The 21,781-nt window shown below is 40.8% G+C and overlaps 1 protein-coding gene across 1 annotated transcript in view; it reads left to right on the forward strand.

The window, feature by feature from the left end:
- The first annotated feature begins 1,610 nt into the window (after positions 1-1,610).
- Positions 1,611-21,781, forward strand: part of LOC118231657 (FERM domain-containing protein 4A-like) — a 149,044-nt gene continuing 128,873 nt past the window's right edge. Inside the window, exon 1 of the mRNA XM_035425690.1 lies at positions 1,611-1,881. Coding sequence (XP_035281581.1) covers positions 1,837-1,881 — 45 coding nt within the window. The 5' untranslated portion in view covers positions 1,611-1,836. The remainder of the gene's footprint in view (positions 1,882-21,781) is intronic.

Genomic DNA, 21,781 nt, shown 5'->3' on the forward strand with positions numbered 1-21,781 from the left:
GTAATGTGCTGTTAAATTACTACATAATGGATTCAGATGCCAATTACCCAGGTACCTTTGACTAAGCTTACAATGTGGTTACTTAGCATTTACTTCACTGGTTCAGGCCTATTATTATTATTATTATTATTATTATTATTATTATTATTATCACGTTTTCCATATTTGGCATTGCAACCATTTTATTTCCAGGGAACCACCCCCTCTTATTTCTTCTGTCTGACCTGGTTCTTCCCATTCAGTTGCAGGAGTTCCCAGGAATACTTGACTACATTCACATGATCTTAATGAATCTCTCACTGCTTCTGATTATGCTTGGAGTCTAGTTCTATTTAAACAGGGAGTCTTGGCTCAACATCTAATACTTTTTAATGCATTTTACATTTTACACGAGGAAATGTTCTGAGCTGACTGTTTGACTATTTCAACTTTAAAATGAACCTTTCTGGTGATAAACCGGTAGGTGTTTGTGCTTCTTTTTAGAAATTACAAATACATTCTGTAAAATTAGATGTCATCATATTTTTTGGATGTTTAGGGTTTTAGAGAGGTTGATGAGAAGGTACTACAAATCAAATTGTGTTACATTGGGCTATGAATGTTGAGCACCTCACAATGTAAATGATTTTGGATATCTAGGTGGTTTGGAATCTCCCATTTTTATCCTCACTGATGATTTGTGCAGTCTTAAACTAGCCAAGTCTAAATATTCATTTTTTTAGCCCCATACTTCTGGTTGCCATGGCATAAGACACTCAGTCGCTGAATTTTGGCAAACTAATTTGTCTTTGTGTCCTAAGAGCCTTCCGCAGTTGTAATTAATCCTGTGAGTATGCAGGAGCAGCAAAGGAAAAATTGGTTGAGGGCGGGGGGTTGGGAGGGGGGTTTGGAAATGCAGAGCCCCACAGAGAGAGAGAAGGGGGGATGGGGCTTGTTAGAGGGATGCAGCTGGTGCCTTCTGGAGTGTTGGGCATTCTGGTGTAGAACCAGCATTGTGATTGCACACTTGAAGAAAGTATGTTAGCCCCACAGGGACCTCTGGACTCCCTTTCAGTTAGGTACTGTAATCAGCAAGGTGAAAGATGGTGACTTCCTGACACAAATTCTATTTCAACTGAGAGAAGGGGCAGTAGTACAATACAATTTGTGAGCATGAGGTTCTGTGCATCATTCCCACCCTAAGAAATGTACCTGCCATCCCTTTTTCACCTTTCCCTGGTTTGTAGTGTCTCTTTGAAGTAACTGGCGCGAATGGTACACAAGCCACGTTGAACAAAGTCACCACGTTTCTTTGAATTATTTATTGCCATGTGCTCAGTCATCTTTAAAAAAATGGAGTCTGGATTACCGGCACTGCTGCGACACCACAGCCCTCAGAGGGTTAAAAAGCCCAATCGCATTCAGGTGTGTTTGCCGTACCCTAACTAAGCAACCAGGCGACGCTTAATACGATTTCCACACCATCGCTAGTGAGGATGCTGCTCTCTCTCCTGCTCTGCCTGGGAATATTTTTCTGGTAGCCGTTTTCCGAAGTGCTCCCCCCCCCCCCCCAAACCACTTCTCTCCCCCCACCCCCCCCCCCCGCCCCGCATACGCTCCGCTCGGCTCTCTTTTTTCCTCGTGTCATGTGCGCTTTGAGATATGAAGGCAGGATTTGCGGGAGCCTTCCTCTGAGCGCAGTCCGTGGCGTGCCGTTTCCCTGGTAAGAGGCTCGGAGGTTCAGCGTCCTGTGCTCCAGGGGATCCGGGGAGCAGAGTGGGAGCGTCCTGGTTCCAGGGGCTTTTTTTCTCTTCGAGTGATCGTCCTCAGCAGCAGCAGTGAGCAAGCGGAGACACCATGGCCATTCAGCTCATGCCCGACTCTGCCGTCTGCCTTCTGATGGTGAGTACTGAGGCTCTCCCCTCCAGCCCACAGCCTGCCGTACCTGAGCCTTCCGCTGCTCCACTCTCCTTCACCTGATCAGTGCAAGTCTGCGTCCTGCCTGCTAGGGGCATCAGGATAAAACACAATCTGCAGCCTTTTCACTCCTGACCTGAGTCCTCCACTTTAATCTGCTAAGTAACTTTCTCTTCTGCTTTTCCTTGTGTGCCCTAAGAACGCTCTAGGGTATTTAGACGGCTATGCATGTTTTAAGGAAATTAGTGGCTTCTTAAATTAGACTTTTGTTTTTGTTGCGATAAGATTCATTTAAAGCAAATCACAACATCACAGATTGCATTAGAGCTTGCTCTTCATGCAGGGAGAGGATTTCGGAGGAGCAGTGGTCACGTTGATATGGTTTTTGTGCAAACCAACTGCATTTTGAGGAGCATGGTTTAGATGACCACTGTGGCAATTGTAAACAAAATTCTTTCACAAACGCAATGTGGAAGGCAGAATTGAATGATGCTGAGAAGCCCCTTATTCCCCCACCAAGCAGGCAGGTTCATGCACTGATAGCTGTTTCACTGCCGAATCCTTTCGTTTCAGCCTGCAGAGCTAAAGCCAGGCGGTGATAGCGGGTTTTATGTTTCAGGAGCTGCTTTCTACTTTCATGTGTGTAGCAGTTCTCTTTGGCTCAGATAGCAGAGGCTTGTCAGGGCAGCATGTGGAAATCTGCAAGCTTTGCACTCCCTTCCCAGAGAGAACACTGCATCATGGCTCTACCTGTGTCCCACACCTGTCAGGAATTCCCGTCGTCATGGCGATAAGACCTTTCCTGTGCTGGGATGGGAGTGAGGGTGGGGCCCCACACAACTCCACTCCATTGTCTTTGTCCCAGCTCCCAGGGGAGTCTAATATACTAGAAACCCACATGCACTGTGATGGAATCCTGTTTCAGCAGGAGTAAAACTCCTCTGTTCAGCCCTTGCACCTCCCCCTAAAACCTCGCTCCCTCTCATTGCCATATCAGAGCAAGTAAAGGACCTTCCAGGAAGGGGATCAAATATGGAGCTCTTCAAGCCAGTTCTGTTTAAGATTAATTTTGTTACTGCTCCACATTTGAAAAGCAGGAAAAATACAGTTCTCTAACTTTTACATGAGGTGCAGTGACCAGGGTACTTGGTGCCTGACCAGTTAAAGCTGTTCTTTCTTGTATTTCCTGCTATAAAAAAGAGAATTAGACTCTTGGCTACCATTAAACTTGTGCATTAAAATTCATATTTACTCAGATTTAGATTTTGTCTCACAGTGCTGCTCATCATCTCTTACCCAAAACATGAAAATTTAATGTTGTTTGTGAGAGGATTTTGGTTTTGATTTTGACAAAATGTTTTCCAGTTTTGTTTCTTGTGCAACAGCATCTTGTCATAAATTCATTTATGCAGTCGTCACCATGTTTTTACTGAACAGTCATTCACATCATGCTGATTGTGTTAAGACTGTAAACCCAACTGAAATATTCATTTGAATTTATTCAGCATTGGCCTGCTGATGAATATTTATAATTTGATTCTGCTGTGCTCATAAATATTTTACAACTCTCATTTGGCTATTAACTATGAGTATAATTTCATTCATTTCTCCTTGATGGAAACAGTCGTGTTTCCTCTAATATTCAGATAACATGTTATGAATTTCTTCTTGTCACATTGACAGCGAAACATAACTGGCTTTAACTGTGCGTACTCAGACCACACCCAATCTTACAAATATCAAGATGCAAACCTGTTTGCTCCCATAAATATACAAATTTTCATTTCCCTTCATCCCTCATGTAAATAACAGCATCTGTTTATTAATTTGTGCCAAGTTCTTGGACAACCATGGTGAGCCTAATACCCATTAGTCATTTGTCTTTTCAGTGAATGCTTAAAACAACAGACGGGTCCATTCTATTTATCTCTCTGTGCCTCTGGGATATCTCTGTATAAACCTTTGGTAAGTCTGGCATAAAAGGCATCTAGAATATAGTCTGTTGTTACAAATTTAGCTCTCATTTCCATGCTCTATTTGCCCATTACCATAAGTAGCAAAACGTCACATAAAATTATACTCAAAGCCATATAGCACAATTTCTGGGTATTCAAATAGCAAGACTATGTTAATTTTCATTAAATACTGTTTCCACTGAATACATTTTTTGTCTTACTTTTTCTATATATGAATGTAAAGATGAATATTTTGAAAATGACTATTCTGAAGGCATTGAGAAAGCTTGTAATGAAGGACATTCAACTTCATATTCCTCATGACTTCATGACTATTTCCTCATGACTAATAGAAATTAAACCATGAGATATGGAACAAACAAGCCACATATGGCTGTAAAATCAACTTTAATAGAGTGACATCATCATGAAATGGCTGTATTTTTTTGCCTTTTGCCTTTTGTCTATGTAGAAAGCCTAACTTGCGTGTGACATCATTAAGCCTATTTTTTTCTCCTGCCCCCCCCCCCCCCCCCCCCCCCCCCCCCCTTTACACCCCACCCAAGGCCTAGTACCTAGTACAGTGAATTAATAACAGAAGAACCCCACACTATAGGAGCTCTGCCGCTGGGTCCCGCTGGGCTGCCCGTCCACCTGCTAGATTAGTCACCATAGTTACCAGAGCATCCTGCGCTGCCTAACCATCAGGTCCTGCAGCACCACAGAGACAGCTCATATTGACACAATATAATTATCCTGGCAGGAAATGATCTCTCTTTTTTGACGAGGCTATAGGCTTAAAAACTCCTGCTAGCTTTGAGTTTCAATTTTAGAATGTATTTTTCAAACTCATTTGCATTGTAATAAGGTTTTCCACAAAATGAATGTCTGAAATCTGAGTGTAAACCCATTTGTTCAAGTATTTTTTTAGTATTCTACTTTTTATGTGCAGTTCATGGCAGTTTAAGGGCAGACTAAGACTATATGAATTTTTTTTAAACTCTGTTTTGACTTAGTATTGATTACATACACATTCAAAATGGGAGTAGTATGTCGTCATCTGATCTGTAATGAGATGGTATCATGGTCAAAGATGGAATGAGTTCATAAGATTTCACCACTAAGCAGCATCTGCTAGCATGAGGTGACTGATGCCTATCGAGGAAAAGCAGTAAGCCAGGCTTTCACATGGATAATGATCTCTCTCTGTTACTTAAAATAAATCCTAAAAGGCACCAAGCTGTGATAACATGACATGTGGGGAAAATGGATAAATACGGCAGTATTTTAAAATCAGCTTTTCAAAGGGCCATTGACCTGACTGTACATTAGTAGACCCATTGTACATCCACAATAATTTTCCCCTGGATTTTGATTCAAAATATAAGTACACAAAAACCAAGAAGCAAGGTCCAAATTAAGTTACTAACATGGCAATCAAAGCATAAATTTGGGTTAGTCATGGAAAAGGTTATCTTTAAAGTATAAATGCATTAAAATACATGTACACTGTGTGAGGATTCATGGATAGTATGCATTTTTATTCCATCAAGACATGACTTTGTTATAATGTGAACTGACAACAAACTTTTTCCATTGTAAAACATTGGATAGTTTTGTGTTATTTTTTTTCCTTAAAATACACTGTTTAATGTGATTATAAACACACAGGGCATTTGTAACAACCAGAGATAGAAATGACATTAAACTGTAATAAAACTACTATGGAGAACAGCCTGCCAGTCTCAGTCATGACTGTGAATAAAGGACTAAGCCCTAATTCTGACCCAATGTGGGATCCCTGCTCTCCAGTAGGAAATAATATATTTTATACAAAGAAAGAGATTCACATTTATACAGTAGAAAGATTTCGTTGTATTGGCCTTTTTACATTGTCTGCTTTATGGGTCGATGTAACAGAAGTCATCAACGATCAAATATCCCTACTTTTTGGATGAGGTACCCAAAAACAGGGGAAATGACAAAGCTTTGTTAGAATTGGTTTAAACATCATGTGAACCTGTTGTTGTGATCAAACAGTCTTTTGTTCTAGAACCTCAGAAGTCTTTAGTAGAGCATTGATACAAAGGGTGCTAAAGTGGTGGTAGTATATCATCACACTGTGATGTAAGCAATATTTCAAAAGCTGCATTATGTTAATTAAGAATTTGAGACCCTGTATCTACTAAAATTATATAGATGTAATTCATCAGCAAACCAAGTCAAGAGTGTTTTTCCATATTATATGTGAATTTATGAATGACATCCACTTGTGAATTGCTGTTCATTTCATTGAGTGCGTTAGACTTTTTTCTTTGTCTTGCATACATGTGGCCTACCTTGCTTAATGATGTTATCCCAATACATCCATCATACCTCAAACTGTAATCAGTTGAGTGTCATGGCAATATGTCACTAATTGCAGTTCAGCATGCCTGTGTGTCTTGATTACCACTCTTGATTCAGTTACCAAGTGGATAGGGACTACCAGCATAGCTTAGAATGAAATAATTACAAGGATTTGCCTGTGTTTGATGTCAGTTACAATGTCCACACACAAAGCAGACTTTTCATGTATTCAATTATAACTTCAAGAAGCATAACGATTAAGTTTTGTTTCCATATGCAACAAACACAGGAGGAGGGCTTGTAAATGCAATTATACATTACGGCTAGTTACTTCACATGTGATTCACGCTGCATACATGTATTTTAACAGGAGAGCCAGCATCAGTCAGCATTCACATTTACATTTGAGTATTGAAGTGAATTTATCTTGGAGTGCTTTGAAAATTCACTTTCATTTTTATGCAACACTTCCACCATGACCGGTTTCCAAAAACAGATCAGTGTAAGTGATAGATGTACCACTTGAGCTGAGCTTCACACCTTTCATTCCCTTTCTTGAGAGAACAGATTTTTTTTTTTTATCTGGCCAAGGTGATGGAAATTTTTCGTGAAAATTATTATTATATTTTCCTCAAATTGGATTTAGATCAGTTGTCTGCTGACACTCTTCCCTGCTGTTACCTGCTGGCCATAAACAATAGCAAAGTGTCCCTGGTGAGGGAGAATTACCATTCCTTTGTGAGCGCGTCGCTCATTACAGACTGCCTAGACGCCGTCGCTGTTCTCTGGGCGGAGAATCCGGAGGTAGACGGAGTGAGACCGGTCCCTGCGGGATGGGTTGCTGATATTACCCAGCATGAGCGCCTGCCTTTGAATACACAAGCTTTGATTTCCGCACCGCTCCCACGAGGGACGCTGATCTGAGAACAGCCAGAGGTATGAAGGTTTTGATTCATTGCGATGGGCTCTGACCCTCTGTATATATTTAAATGCCACCGGCTGCTGCAGCTTGACCCCGGTGTCAGAGGCAATAATGATCATAGCGCAGGACTCAGGGCCACCCGCCAACCCTTTACTCTTCTTCTGACAAGGCCTGCTAACCTGGAACAGAAAAGATGCTATCTCACATGATTTAGGTTGGCCGGACCCACTGAGTCGGAGCCTCGATTGTATCAAGCCATAATTCTCAGCTCCTGACAAGCTACGGTGCCGTCATGAGCGTTCTGCAGTCACGGAGCTGGGCTCCTAACCAGATCCTCCTGCTTGATCGAATCCAGGGTGCATTGCCGCTCTACCCTATGGCATGGTGGCACTTGACCTAGTTCCAGAGCCCATGCTGTGCGAAACTCTGGATGGCTTGGATAAGGCCATCTACAAAGCCCATAAATAACATCCTGCTGTCACAGCGTGCAGTGTTTGTGAGGAGGCCGGGGGTTACGATGCTTCCTGTTCGCGCCACAGGGGGACTTCGGTAGGCTCTCCGTGGATCAGCTTAATCTCTCCGCCTCTCTTTTTCTCTCCATGTGTGAGGACTGTTTAAGGTTTTCAAAGAGGCTCCACACCACTGCTGTCACAGTACAGCCTTGACCCAACTTGACCCACTCACTATGATGGCTGCAATATTGGCACTTTCATTCTAACCTCATGCTGTGCAATATAAAACAGCTTAAGAAAAACATTCAATTTTTTCTTTAATCATATACACCAAATTACATATAATGTAAGCTCTTCTCATCAAATACACTACTTTGAACTATGTACATACCTTATGTATACTATATGAACCTTATGGCACTATATATAGAGTATGCCATACTTTGGTAAAAGTATTAAAAATGCAAACAGTTTTCATATGAAACGAGAGTTATACATGTCAGTTGCATGAGATTGAATGAAAATGCCCAATCACTGCACTACTCTTCTTAATACTAACCTACCATGGGCCTCAATGGTAAATGCACTCCTAAAAGTAAAGCAGAGCAGAGATTAACGAGCTCCATCTATACTTATTTATATATTTTATGGATTTTCTCTCTTCTTGCTCTGTTTCAGTCTGTACGGTCAGCAGTTCTTCCCTCAATCCAATGCGGCAGGAATGGGATCCTCTCCGATTTCTGCATTTCATTTCCTTCCACAGAATACTAATTATAGCGCGCATCCTCCACGTGTAATTATAGAGCTGCACTGCCTTTGGAATTAGGGCAATAATTGACTTAGTGCAGCACAAAGAATGGTCAAGTGCACTGCATTTGCTCAGCCATCATTGTGCATCTATTTTTAGAAGAATTAATTGCATTTATACTAATTTATACTCCTACTACATGGCATGATGTTATACTAGCCATAATAACTCATTGCTTAGCAGATACAGAATGTATGCTTGCAAATGCGATCTAGCTCACTATCTAGCTCACTGAGTTAGTTAGTGTCATATCCGATAACTAAATGCTAACTTCGTTGTGTGCAAAATACAGTAAATGGTAATTCAGGGCTGAATTCAGGTTCAGTGCATTACATACAAGCTTACAAAGTGATACTGTAAATAGGGTGTTGAGGACTAGTTTTTTAGGTAAAGAGGTTAATTGACAGATCGAGGAAAATATCTCATAGCTTACAGATTGCCCAGCAACAAAGTGTCCTCAACGAGCTCAGAGGACTGCTACACCGACTTCCGCTTTAAATGAGGATGTATTCTATCTGAATTCCCTGCTGATGTGAAACTTCTTGGCTAAATTATTCTGCTTGACTCATATCTGTCCTGATTGTTACTATATATAGACCCACTGCTGATGCTAGCCTGGTTTCAACCTGATATCAAATTTGAAATTCTTCCATTCGACAGCTCAACTTATAATTTTAAAAATTCAAAAACTTTGAAAATCCCTTTATTCCACCTGGTTCTTGAGCAAGCTGAAAGCCCCAGATCCATATTTGTACAGATATTTTGCATGCCCATATTGGTGCAAGGCTTACTGTGCCAGCGAGAAACATAAATCTGTAGCGTTTTAACAAGCATCCTTCAGGCATCTGAAAAGTAGGTTGCTTATATGGGCCGCTGTGAATACGCATCATTGTTGTGTGTTGCCAACCCACAGATTCTCAGATGTCATAGGGACATTTTGGCAGTACATAGAAGAACATGCTTTAATGCTAAGCTGCTTAACTCAGCCACTGCATCTTTCAAAATCCAGAGCTGAAGTTAAACAAATAAAAGCAAGCCCAGCTCATGATTTTGGTAGAGCAGTCACATTAGGTCCTTTAATTGTAAGCGTTTTATGAGATTAAGTGGGTGGACCGTTACACAGAACTCTCACACTGCTTCTCTATTTAATGTCACAGACACACTCGTTCTTGGAGAGCCCTGGTTTTTCGCATGGCAGTACAAACCGAATCTCTATGCTTCCAACACAGCCGCCTGCTACTCTATTCATGAACTCCCTAGTTACAATATCACGATGCAAATGCACACACATCCAATACGAAATGTCTCTCACTTCACAATGAATTGAATGGCACATGTCAGATATGTATCTGTAAAGGTTTGCATTTGCATGTTAATTCATGTCAGACTTTCACCCAAGCATAGCTGTGGAGGCTTTGTGCGGTTCACGGTTGATCGACAGCACAGTCTATGGTTATGAACTGAGAAGATGTAAGGGGGAGGGTTGGCGGAGGTTACTACACACCAAGCTTATCACAGCTGTATTCATGCATTACTGATTTTTAAACAAGTCGCAATACATTCAAAACCCAGCAGAGTTTGGATATTTGCATAACCAGCGAAACTCTGCCATAGCACCGCCACCTCCAGAGGGGTGGGTCTTGTGTAGTCAGTCATGGGTATCCACTGGCTGAAAGTGTGCTGTATACTGATTGATGTGAATGCTGAACTTACACCTGGGTGTGTGCGTGTGTGTGCGTGTGTGTGTGTGTGAGTGTGTGTGAGAGAGGGGGGGGGGGGGAGGGGAAGAGGGAAGGGGCAGCATGTACCTTCTAGCTAACGGTGGACGCTCTCTTTGGGTTGGAGACAATCTCGTTGGTTCCATCCATTGTGCCCTGGAAAAATCGATTTGATATAAAGTTTATGTTAGCTGACATTGAAACTACACAAAAGCTTCTTCTACCTACAGTATGCTTGCAGCTATATGGAAAAAGGTCAATTTTCCTATGTACACTGTGCAGTTAAGGGCAGGTCATGTTGTACACATTGCAAATATCACTAGCATAGCCTTTAAGAGCTATGGCTTTGAAATATATTTACAATAATCCATGGGGAGTTTTAAGAATTTTTTCCAGCTCTCTGTCCCACCTACACATGCCCACAAGCATTTGCTCAAACCAGAACATGTTGGAAGCGTCAACGGATTTGTGTCAATAGTTTTTAGGTTACAGACCTGACTTTGGAAAAGCCTATCCCTCCAACGGATTGCACTATTTCTGACTCACTTAAGCTTTGCAATGCAAAGTGTAGTCTGTTGGCTTTGCAAGATGAACATGGGAACATAGCTGCGCATTTACAGTATTTTTCATTTGTGCAGATAGCCTGAAAATGTCACCCTCTTATCCCGTTTGATTTGAAATGGCCCATTGTGCCTTTCATATCACTGCAGTGCCACCTGCTTCCAACAAAGCCCAGCAGTTACTGTATGTTCACTTCTCCTATTCACTGGCCTGCAAGTTAGTTAGATAGCAAGTGTTCTATATTACCACAGCACAGCTATCTCTAATCCAAACAGACGAGGGGGCTATCGTGGCATTGAGGACAACTTGTAGCTTGTGGTTGCGTGATGCATTGCTGGGAAGACCTAATGTGGAGGTAGCTCAGGAAACCCTTTATTTGGCTAGAAGAGGCCAGTTGTATGCCACTAGTTGTGGGCAACCACTGGTCCTACTTGGTTAGTGATATTAAAAATAATAATAATAATTACATGCCATAGGGCTTTGCCTGCACTATTGTGTTAGCCAGGTAGGAGTTCTCACTTTTCCTTTTGACATATATCGGGGTTTTATCGATAACATGTTTCCAAATCAGCAGTTGTCAGCTGACAAATCATGGAGCTTAACTTGTTTATCCAATGGAAAGTGCGTAGGATAATACACAGGACCAATCACACGAAAACACAGCAGATTAATGTTGTGCTTTCAAACAAACTATTTTTATGCACAGCTGAACAAATTCCTTGAGATGCTGGTGTGGTGCGCTCCTTTTAACGATAATCTCACTAGCCTCACTATGGTGGATATTTTCAGCGTTATTTAGGATTAACCTTCATGGAGAGAGAAAGTTTCACAGTACCACAGTCTGCTAAGGATCTGAAGCACTGCTCAGTCCAAACAGAGAAATGTACAGCTGAGACCTTAGCAGTACGCCCGTTTGTGGGCCATCTGCTTCAGATACACAGCAGATGTATGAGATAGTGAATGTTATCCTGCCGCCTGCTCTCCACAGTGATCTGACATTGGGCATGCGTGCATGCGCCTACAATAGGCATCAGATAGTCCCATGTGGGAATTGGTTGCCTCCCATATGGCGCTTGTTAAAAAGGAGAACATATCTTTTGTTATTGTGATGAGCTATATTAAGTAGCCTGTTGAAAGATGGCAACCCCAGTGTAAATCCTCACATGACAGCAAACATACCGATTTTATTTGCTGTCTTATTAACGTGCCTGCAGGAGAGCAAGAGTTGTAGTTGGTACAGTAGCTGGTTATTCATTTGCGTTACAGATGCTCTTATCTAAGGTGAGTCACCGAGGTTGTGTTTTATTGCGATACAGCTGTGTATTTCACTACACAATTCAGGTTAAGCACCTTGCTCCAAGGTACAGTGGCTGCGCCCCCACCATTGAATTTACAACCTTCTTGTTCCCAATTTACCATAATGCGACCTTACACAAATCACATTTTTAATATCATAAGTACACAGATGTTTGAAATATCACGCACAATGAAAAAATCTGTATGTTCTATTGGGTGTACAAAGCTTCTTTTGTGTCTGTGTTTTGCAGTATTCTGTTGTACTGTATTTATCTGTGCAGAGACGAATTGCTAACTGAACTCCTTGGCTCAGACATTGATGTGCATTTTTTATTCTTAGCCTGTCCCAGCAGGGTTTCTTATTGTCAGTGGAATGGAGATGTGGCTCCTGTCAATCAAGATTATCCTCATTTCAAGCAATGGTAATGAACTGTTACTATGCACCACTTTTTTAACATGGGGTTCCGCAGTGGGGTCAGTTGTGCTATTCTTGGTGCAATTAGAGTGGATTTTTCATTACCTTTAAAGCGCTTCCTGAGGCAATTAAAATGGCTGGGAATGAGCTCTTGTACTGTTTCAAGGTCCCTTAAAAAGATAAATGAAAAGTGGAGGGAAATGGAACAGTGCTCAAACGGGTTAATAATTTAAGTGTTCATGGGAAAACAGCAAACACAACCAAACAGTGGAGGAAATGCACAATAATAATAATAATAAGCTTTATTTATATAGCACCTTTAATACATAAAATGTAGCTCAAAGTGCTTTACACTAGATGTGCCTGCAGGATATTTCTGTTCTGGAATAGAAGAGGTTCTCTCAGGATTAGAGATTCGATCATCTCCAAATTATCTGTAGCAGTTAAAGACTCTCTTTCATTCAATCTCTCTCTCTCTCTCTCTCTCTCTCTCTCTCTCTCTCTCACTTTATGCTCTCCCAAGCATAAATGAAGAACTTGGTATTTACGTACCCACGCAACATATGCAATCCCATAGGCATTACAAAGACAGAAACGCAGCTCTTTTGACTTCTGATCGGTTGCCCTAGAGAGCAGCAAAAACCAGCGGTTCAATTACAGGTCACTGAGATAGCCGAGCTCAGTGTGTCTGATGTGCTTTCCAGTGACAGAGGGAAAACGACTGTGGGCAGCAGCAACAGGAGTTTCACTGCACTGCAGTGTCTGTCCAAGGGAGACAACCCCATAGGTCATTGGCATTTCAAAGTCTCCCCAGGCTAAGCGCTAAGGAAACACACAATGAAAATGACAGGACCTTTCACATTCAAACTGGATTTTCTTTTGCTGTGTATATATTAACTGGGCAACACATGCACATGATCATACCTCCAGCCCCACCTTAGAATATGTAATATATTACTCGTGCTCACTTATCAAAATGTACACTATTCAGAGTCGGGTGCTTTCCTAACTTGTATCGTCTATTATTGTGGCAGAGATCAGATGCCATTAGATAGCAGCTGTCTAGATGTCATTTGTTAAATCAAAACAGTTTCTATAGGCTACAATTTTCGTTAAAAAAACTGTCCACTGTGAGGACCCCTATGTGTTAAAGGTCAGTTGTGGCATGCGTATTATATGTATTATATTCTATTCTAAATGTAGTGTTGCAGCTACCACACAACGACATCTGGGTCATCATACCACAGAAACAGGCCTTATTCTGTTGTCCACCTGTTATCACAATAACTATATTATCACAATAACTAGCAGGTGTCACAATAACTGAAAAATGTTTTGCTGCATTTTTTTGCATTTACTTTAAAAGACCTGAAAACAAACTGCTTGGTAATGGTGTCAATTATTATACAAGCAGATATTCTACAATGCTATCAAGATATTCAGCTCTTTCATCCCTCTTCTGGTTGGTTAAAAAATGTGCATGTGCTTTCCTTTTTTAGTTCTATTTTCGCATGCCATTTCATGAATATTCATGATCAGAATTTTGGAACGCTCTGAGCTTCAACAAAGTCAGAATTTTCAGTTCTGCCTCCTCTCTGCTAAGTTAACACTACATGTGCCATACCAGCAGAAGTGCACTTCACAGCGATCACCATAGTAACAGAGCCTTCTCTCCAGAGCAATATGTAACCCTGTTTAATGCCAACACCAGAAGAATCTAAAATTCATTATAAAGAAATCCTCATATTTACATTTAATTTCTGTGTTTTGACAGTCTGGTGGAAGCAAGGGATCTGAAAGCAATTTTCACTCAGAAAGCTGGGCCGCTCATCCATCTCGGCCGTGTGTATATCGGGAAAGAGATGCGATGCACCAGACTCCAGCTTCCACGGCCTGTGATGTTTTGGTTATGAGCAGAGTCCAGCATGTGGGGGCGGGTTTGGGGGGGGGGGGGTTGGGGCTGTAACTCAGATGAGCTGCCTTGGGGCGCTGTCATATAGCAGCCATCACTCCCGTGACCCCCCCCAGTGACAGAGTCTTGCTGTGGGGCAAACGTGTGGCTCCCTGTCTGGGAGTGTGGGTTCAGCGGGTTGTGCGGGGGAGGCATCCTTCTGAATTACTGCTTCAGGGCCTGGCAGGGCTTGGAGCATAGAGTGGAGGGCAGGGGTGTAGCAGGTAGCCTGTGTTAACCTCCCATTCAGGCTATAGCACTGCCAGTGTGACACACGCATGCACGCATGCAGGCACATGCACACACACACACACACACACACACACACACACCACTGTTTCTCCCTGCTGTTGTCATCAGAATCCAGACACTTCTCCCAATGACCTTCTTTTGGCTCCATATACAAATGTGGCCACACCCTCTTTCCTCTGCCACTTTGTCACATGCAGGTAGGCAGCTCTGCGGGGGCTGATCTAAACAAAAGACCTGTACATGTAGCATGTCTCCATTTATTAGTTGAATGAATTTATTGAAAATGAATGCAGCTATTAACTAATTTACTGAATCATACTTCAAACTGATGAATGTGTCTCGCACTGGTGATTTTGTTGCAGGCTGGACAACAGTCAAATCAGGAGAGTGCTCAGGAACAGAAGGAAGTGAATTCAAATCTTCAGTCCTTGTAAAGCTACAAGCTGCTAATATAAGGATTGCGCAAGCAATTTATTTTGTGAATGATATGGTTATATTGCTACATATTATTTTGTCCCCGAAAAAAAAAATGTATACATTGGAATAATATTTAAAATTATGTGCTGCTAAGTCAGTGATCTTATTTAATGACCTCATCATTAAGAATTTTCAAAAATATTTTACAAATTTTTCCCTTGAATCAGTATTTTCTTCAGATCTTCCAGGAGCATTTGATTTCTCCTGGATCCTGAATGTGCCCCACTGAATCAGCATTGCCTAAAAGGCATAAGTGCAAAGTGGTCAGTGAAAGAGAAAACTGTGGTAAAGAACAATTCTGGGCTTGATTTAATCAACAGTGTCTGAGCTGTAGCCAGCCCTTGGCAACAGTACAAAAAAAAGTGACAGTATTTAGTGTCCTTTGTTACAAGTGACTTAGCAAAGCAAGTAGCGCACTGACTGAGTTACAGACATGGCCACAAGGTTTCACCGCTATTGGATCAAACCTGAGAGAGGAACAGAATCAACTTCCTCATGAAGATTGCTATGTCAGGCAAATGTCTGGCATCAGGACTTGTGATCTGGGTATAGTGTCACATTCCCATGTCATTTGTAGCATTATTGTTCCTTTATTTAAGTGAAGTAATCAAATTAGCTTCTGAAAATATCCAGCTGAATGACTAAATTATGTGCAAAATGTCTCTGTAATTCTGAACTAAGTATGACTTCTGCTGCCTCTAGAGGGCGACACAGTGACTATATTTCGACTGGCTCACGCAGCTTATTCTCATTCTAGGCCTGTGGTCCTGTCTGTCTGTCTCTGTCAGCATCACCTTCGTATGATAAACAGAGTAAACGCAAACAGCAATAATGGCCTTAAATGGTCTCATTTTCAGGCAGATAAATGTAAGGGCCATGTTTACATATCATTTACTCCGCTGACTGAACGCATTTTCCTCGATTTTACTCCATTTGCGCCGGCTCCGCTGTCATGGAGAGATGAGGGCTCGAGCGCGTTCCCATTTGGAAGAGGCATGGATTGCTGCGCTCCAGGGGTCCCCCATGGTGGATTTTAATGAACGTGTGCAATCTTACCAGCTGCCTCTCTTCTAAATAATGTTCAGCAGCTGTTAGCGATTTGTTGTTCCTGGGCTTCTGGTAATGGAGAAATTGTGCCCGCCATTCCGAGCTGAACGGCTCCATTGCAGTGGCCTGACAGAGGTCACTCACCTCCCCAAAATGACCGCTGTCTGGTAATGTCTGGTAATGCATTTTGGACGAGGCAGCCAAATCCAATCGGATGAAGATTCCCAATTCCTGTCTGGACCAGGACACAAGCAGCCTGCAAATGTGACATGAAAGAAGAGCCTTTTCATTACTATTTATTTATTTTGTGCTGCCCTGTCATCAAAGATGAAATCTTACTGATATGAAAAAGTCAAAGGTCATCACAACAAATAAATGAGTTTTCTTTGATGGCAATTTTTGCCAAATCTCTTCAAGGAGTGATATGAAAGCAATATGTCAGTTTTTTCCCATTGTATGTGTAATTCCATTTACTTTTACATTACATTAATATAATTTACATATATAAGTGCATATAAATAATTTTATAGCCTTGTCCTGGCTCAAAATAATATTGAATGCACATACTACAAAATAAGTTCATTGTAATTGGGATATGAATTATTAAAAATATGAATATAAAAGATATGAATATTAAAAAATTAAGAATTATGACAGAATTCTACATGTTGATTATGAAACATTGCCTCCAACTTATGAGAATCAAGGCTTTCTTTTTAAAAAAGAAAAACACTCCATAAAAATGATACATGTTTGCATTAAGGATATTGTGCGGTTTTTCAGAAGGGTTTTGTTTCCCACAAATTGTAAACATTCTGAATGTTAAATTATAAAATAATTGAAAACATTCTGAATGCTATTACCAAAAGAATGAATAATGTGTACCAAAAGAACCAAAAAAGCTGGTGAAAACATTGACTCCAACTTATTTTTTTTCTGTTCTAAATACAGAACATTTAATGGATCTGATGGTCATTTCATTTCATCTGTTAGCGTACTTTTCATTATTATAATGATTCTGTTGATTTTTCCATTATTTTAATAAGCACTGTATAAGAGTGATAGATTAATTCCTTTTGTAAGTCTGGTTCATTTCTGCAAAACCAAGTGTAGTCATTATATGATTTGAGGAAATACATGTACAATTTTACCAGTCATAAGAAAACATGTCTTATGGCACATTGAGTTGGGAGGATGTGCTGACAGATGGTTGTAAATTCTGATTGGTTTCTGACAGTGAACAGAGCACTTTTATAACAGCAGCAGTACTAATTGTTGTCAACACCCTCAGGCAATAATGAAACTGAGACAAGCAGGCTTAGTTGCTGGAGGGAAATGTAATGTTTATTGCTTCTGTGTGTATTGTGTGTTGTGGAACAGTCAATATAAAAAAGGCAATTTTCCAGAAAGAAATCCCACAGATGAAATTGGTTTGTAAACTGTTCCTTACCTGCCCACGCTAACACCCATCTGAATGCATGTGCCTGTGGCAGTTTGGAATATGATGCGTTGCGGTTTCTCTATGAGATAACCGTACACAGCATGAAATGGCAACACAGCCTACAGTTCTTTCATATATGGTCTCATTTTCAGAGCTCTAGATCTAGGTTTGTTCAATCAGCCCCATTTCATTACAGCCATTGACACATAAATTTGTGTGTACTGTCATTTTGCAGATTTTTAAACCACTACAAGCCTTTGGAGAATACAGTTGGCCTGCAGTTTCCTACAGTGTCCCAAAATTGTGCACCAAATGTTAACCCCATTAATTATAGATCAGACAGATGTATTTTTTTTTTCCAAGTCCAAAATACATATGGCACAATGGGGTATATAAATCAGAACGTGGAACACATTTCTCTCAAAGGTTTCTCTGAGGGTGTAATTGGAACTGAGGGTGTCCATTATCTAACCCGCAGGGGGGCTGTAGCCTATCCCAACATGCATTGGGCCAGAGGCAGGAAAACAACCTGGACAGGTCATCACTCCATTGCAGTGCCCACACACCATTCACTGACAAACTCTGACATACCTATGGGCAATTTAAACTCAAGTTAGACTTGCTTTGAGGTGACAGGGCTATCCCCCGCACCACCATGCCACAAAGGCTATTTATTTGACAAAATTGCAGCTGCTGTGCCATGCCCAGGCCTGAGCTGGCAACCACATCCCTCTTCAGATCAATTTAACTTTCTGTGATGTGCTTTTATGTAATCTCCATTGTGTGTACAGCCAGTTTGAAAGTTCTCGACAAAAGTCAGCAAAATATCACCAGTGATATACCTTCAAGAAACATCATCTGGAAATATTTGGGAAATGATATTTGGAAATTTGAGGGAAAGGTATTGAACCAGCCCTGTGCAGTTCTGAAAGAAGAATAAAATAATAACTGGTATTTTCACTGTTACACCACAGCCTTTGCTTGTGCTCTCCATCGAGTGAATGCACATCAAAATGCCTGTGAGCATGACACATTCAGATTTAAAAGAGGAAAGGGACGAGACATTACACAGCCTGACCAGCAAGAACGTCCTCTGTCACTAGTTCCACCCGTCTTAACGGTGAAGGGGCATGTACACATAGATTCAAAAAATGTCTCTTGTGTGGGCTTGAGTTTAAAAATCACTTCCGTTCTTTGAATTCTACAAGAAATAAAAATAGACACGGACGAGAGCCATCAGCAGGGGGTGGTGTAGCCCCGTGGTGAAGACTGATGCCACGCACTTGTGATGTGAAGGCGAGCACAGTGTGACTACTTAAGGTCTGGGCAACTCACAGCAGAGCCAAGACTACCGTTATCCTATAAAGTCACGCTGGAAGGATTTTTTGGGAAAAATTTTTACCCGACAAAATTTGAAAACAATAAAAGAAGGAACTGTCTGTATTTTTAGAGAGCAGAGGAAAGAGCTGTCGTGACTCCATAACGCTGCTCTTCCTGCTGGCTGAGCTGCAGAGCGTGATCCAGATGAAAAGTGGCGAGTATCTGAGAGGGCGGACCGTCTCTCTTTTCAGTCCCCCTGTCGTCTCCAGCCCGTCTCCGAATGGCAGATTCTGCTGCTGGGAGCCATGTGTGTCTGGAGGTGTGAGGGGGTTGTCCCTGACAACGGTTGCTAGGAGACCATCCCGAAAGCACTACCGGGGCCAACTTTGCATGGCTGGAGGGTTATGACTTCATTGATTACGATATGTTGAGCGAGTTGAGAGTATTTACATCCATATCGGTTGGTCCTTGTTAAAACTGCAGCCCTTTTTATATTTATATTTATATTCCCTCAATATCTTCCACTATATATATATATATATATATATATATATATTGCTGATTGAATAAACATTCAAAATAAAAAGTATACACACTCTTGTTTGTGTGCAACCACTAATACAACAAAGGAAGCCTTATTTTCCTTTGTCTGAAATTCTGCAAATAAATTAAATGACAAAAGAGAGAGTGAAATTGTATTTGTTTTGAAGAAGTAAGTCTCGAAAATTCTTTGAACATTTCTACTTATTTGTGTTAGTTTGACGATGCATTCAAACAGCCTCAGATAGAAATGTCCTTATTACACTAAAGTTATGTAAATTTCTCCCAGCCCCCCAAAGCCTGCTGGGTAATGAACCCAAGATGCCAAATGTCACTACTTAGACTGTCCCCTCTGGCCTCCAGCACTCAAATCAGTAACAAACATGTCTGCGAACATACATTGTGCATAGATCATCTGGTAGCAAGCCATGTTGCATGCAAAACTCTCTCACTCTGACCCTAAACAGGGTCTGTATTAAATTTAATACAGCAAACTGATTGCTTAAACCATTGTTAACCTACAGCCTGCTCTGCTGAAATATTCCTGAAGAAACATTACAGGATAATTTGTCAGTATTAATTCTGTGGTTGCATCAATTGATTCTCCAAATGATGGGATAATGTACTGGCTGTGTGAAATGAGTGCTGTAATTTAATAAACTTCATTGATTTTGAATATTATGTGTGACTCACGGTAAAATAAAGCTGGCCATTAGCAATAATGGTGTATCAGGACAGTCTTTTTTCCTCTTACATGCTAGTGTGTTTGCGTGTGTGTGTGTGTGTGTGTGTGTGTGCATGTGTGTGTGTTAAGACAGACCATGACAACTTAATACGAATACTGACCCCGAACGGTATATATTTTTCTCTGGTTTGAGATGACATGCTATTATCCTGGCTGCCTGATACCATCTCATGCCCCCATCCCTCAGCATCCCATCTATCCCAGTCCCTTAACAGGATGAGCCACCCAGCAGCCAATATTTTATTGCATTTACAGAGTTCATTAAGCCACTGGATAAAGGTGTACTATACATACTTTTATAAAATTATAGGAAACAGGAAAATAAAAACAAAAATAAAATTAAAGTATGGAAATTATTAACAGGAATCGGCAAATAGGCCTAATATCATTAAGTATGTTTTATTTGGCTTCTTTATTTAGAATTTCACAATATAAAAATGAATATTTTGATTACAGAGGGTCTTTAATAATTAATTATCTGACCATTGATAGCATGTTTCAGGATTTATTGCTTACACACTGCACTATTATCCCTACAAGGATCTATCAAAATGACTTTAAAAACCAATTGAACTAGCTGCAATTTAAACAGAGTTTTAGTACTGCTAAAAGCCTCTACGGAAGCCAGCTGCTGACAGTGATATAAAATGTATTTTCCTGGAATACGCAATACTGTTAAATACTTGTAAACTGGAAAACACCATTTGCAGAATCTATATTTTTAGTGAGTCTTTACAGTCTTTAAAGTATAAGCCGTGTCTATTATGTGTGGTCCGTATTTATTTATTTACTTGCTTGCTTAACATTGGTATTCTTATTGACCACATCCAATAAAAAGACACAGGTTTGGCACCCTGTGCTTCCACTTTAATTCTGGCACACCGGGAGGCAAAAGGAATATATTATTCCTGATTATATCTGACACAATTATGCTGCTGTGTACTGTTACAGGTTTTAAAAATCTTCAGGTGCTGTAGCAGTTCGAGCCTGCCAAGTTTGTGACAATGGTGGACTGAAAAAATGTGAATAAGGGGAAGTAGCTTGAATTAGGCACGTTAAATCTCATCTGATTTAGACTTGAGAGCTCCTCCTGGATAAATCTTAGGTGAAAGGAGAGCTTTCATAATGAATGAACTCAGTTGGGAGGAGTCAGTTCAGAAATGGATGAATCACAGACTTTTTAAAAAACCAGTGGGAACAGTGGGAATCCTCCTCACCCCATATTGTTTTTGATGTGACGGTTGTGACATTGGTTTCAATGCAAACGTTTGCGGACTTAAAACAACGAGTCAGGTCAATGGAGGCTTGATAACAAAAAGCTGCTGTGTGGACTGTTTACATATACTTTCAAATATAAATGCATAATAATGTAAAGACTAGTCATTACATCAGAAACAAGGAAATGAGTCTGGATGCTCAGCAGGTCTTCATGACTGAAATACAGGCCCCGGCCTTTACTCTTATCTTCCTGCTTGCAAGCAGGCTTAAGCCACTGCAGTTTTAGCAGGGCATAAATTGCTGACAGTTTTATGTCTGCTGTCAGCAGTTTGGCTTCATGTGAATGATTACAACTGTATTTCATTTTTCTCCCAGCAAATTCCGCAAAGAGGAAATACATTTCCTGTCGGCGCTGGTT

Source organism: Anguilla anguilla, chromosome 7 (assembly GCF_013347855.1).
Source record: "Anguilla anguilla isolate fAngAng1 chromosome 7, fAngAng1.pri, whole genome shotgun sequence".
NCBI lineage: Eukaryota > Metazoa > Chordata > Actinopteri > Anguilliformes > Anguillidae > Anguilla > Anguilla anguilla.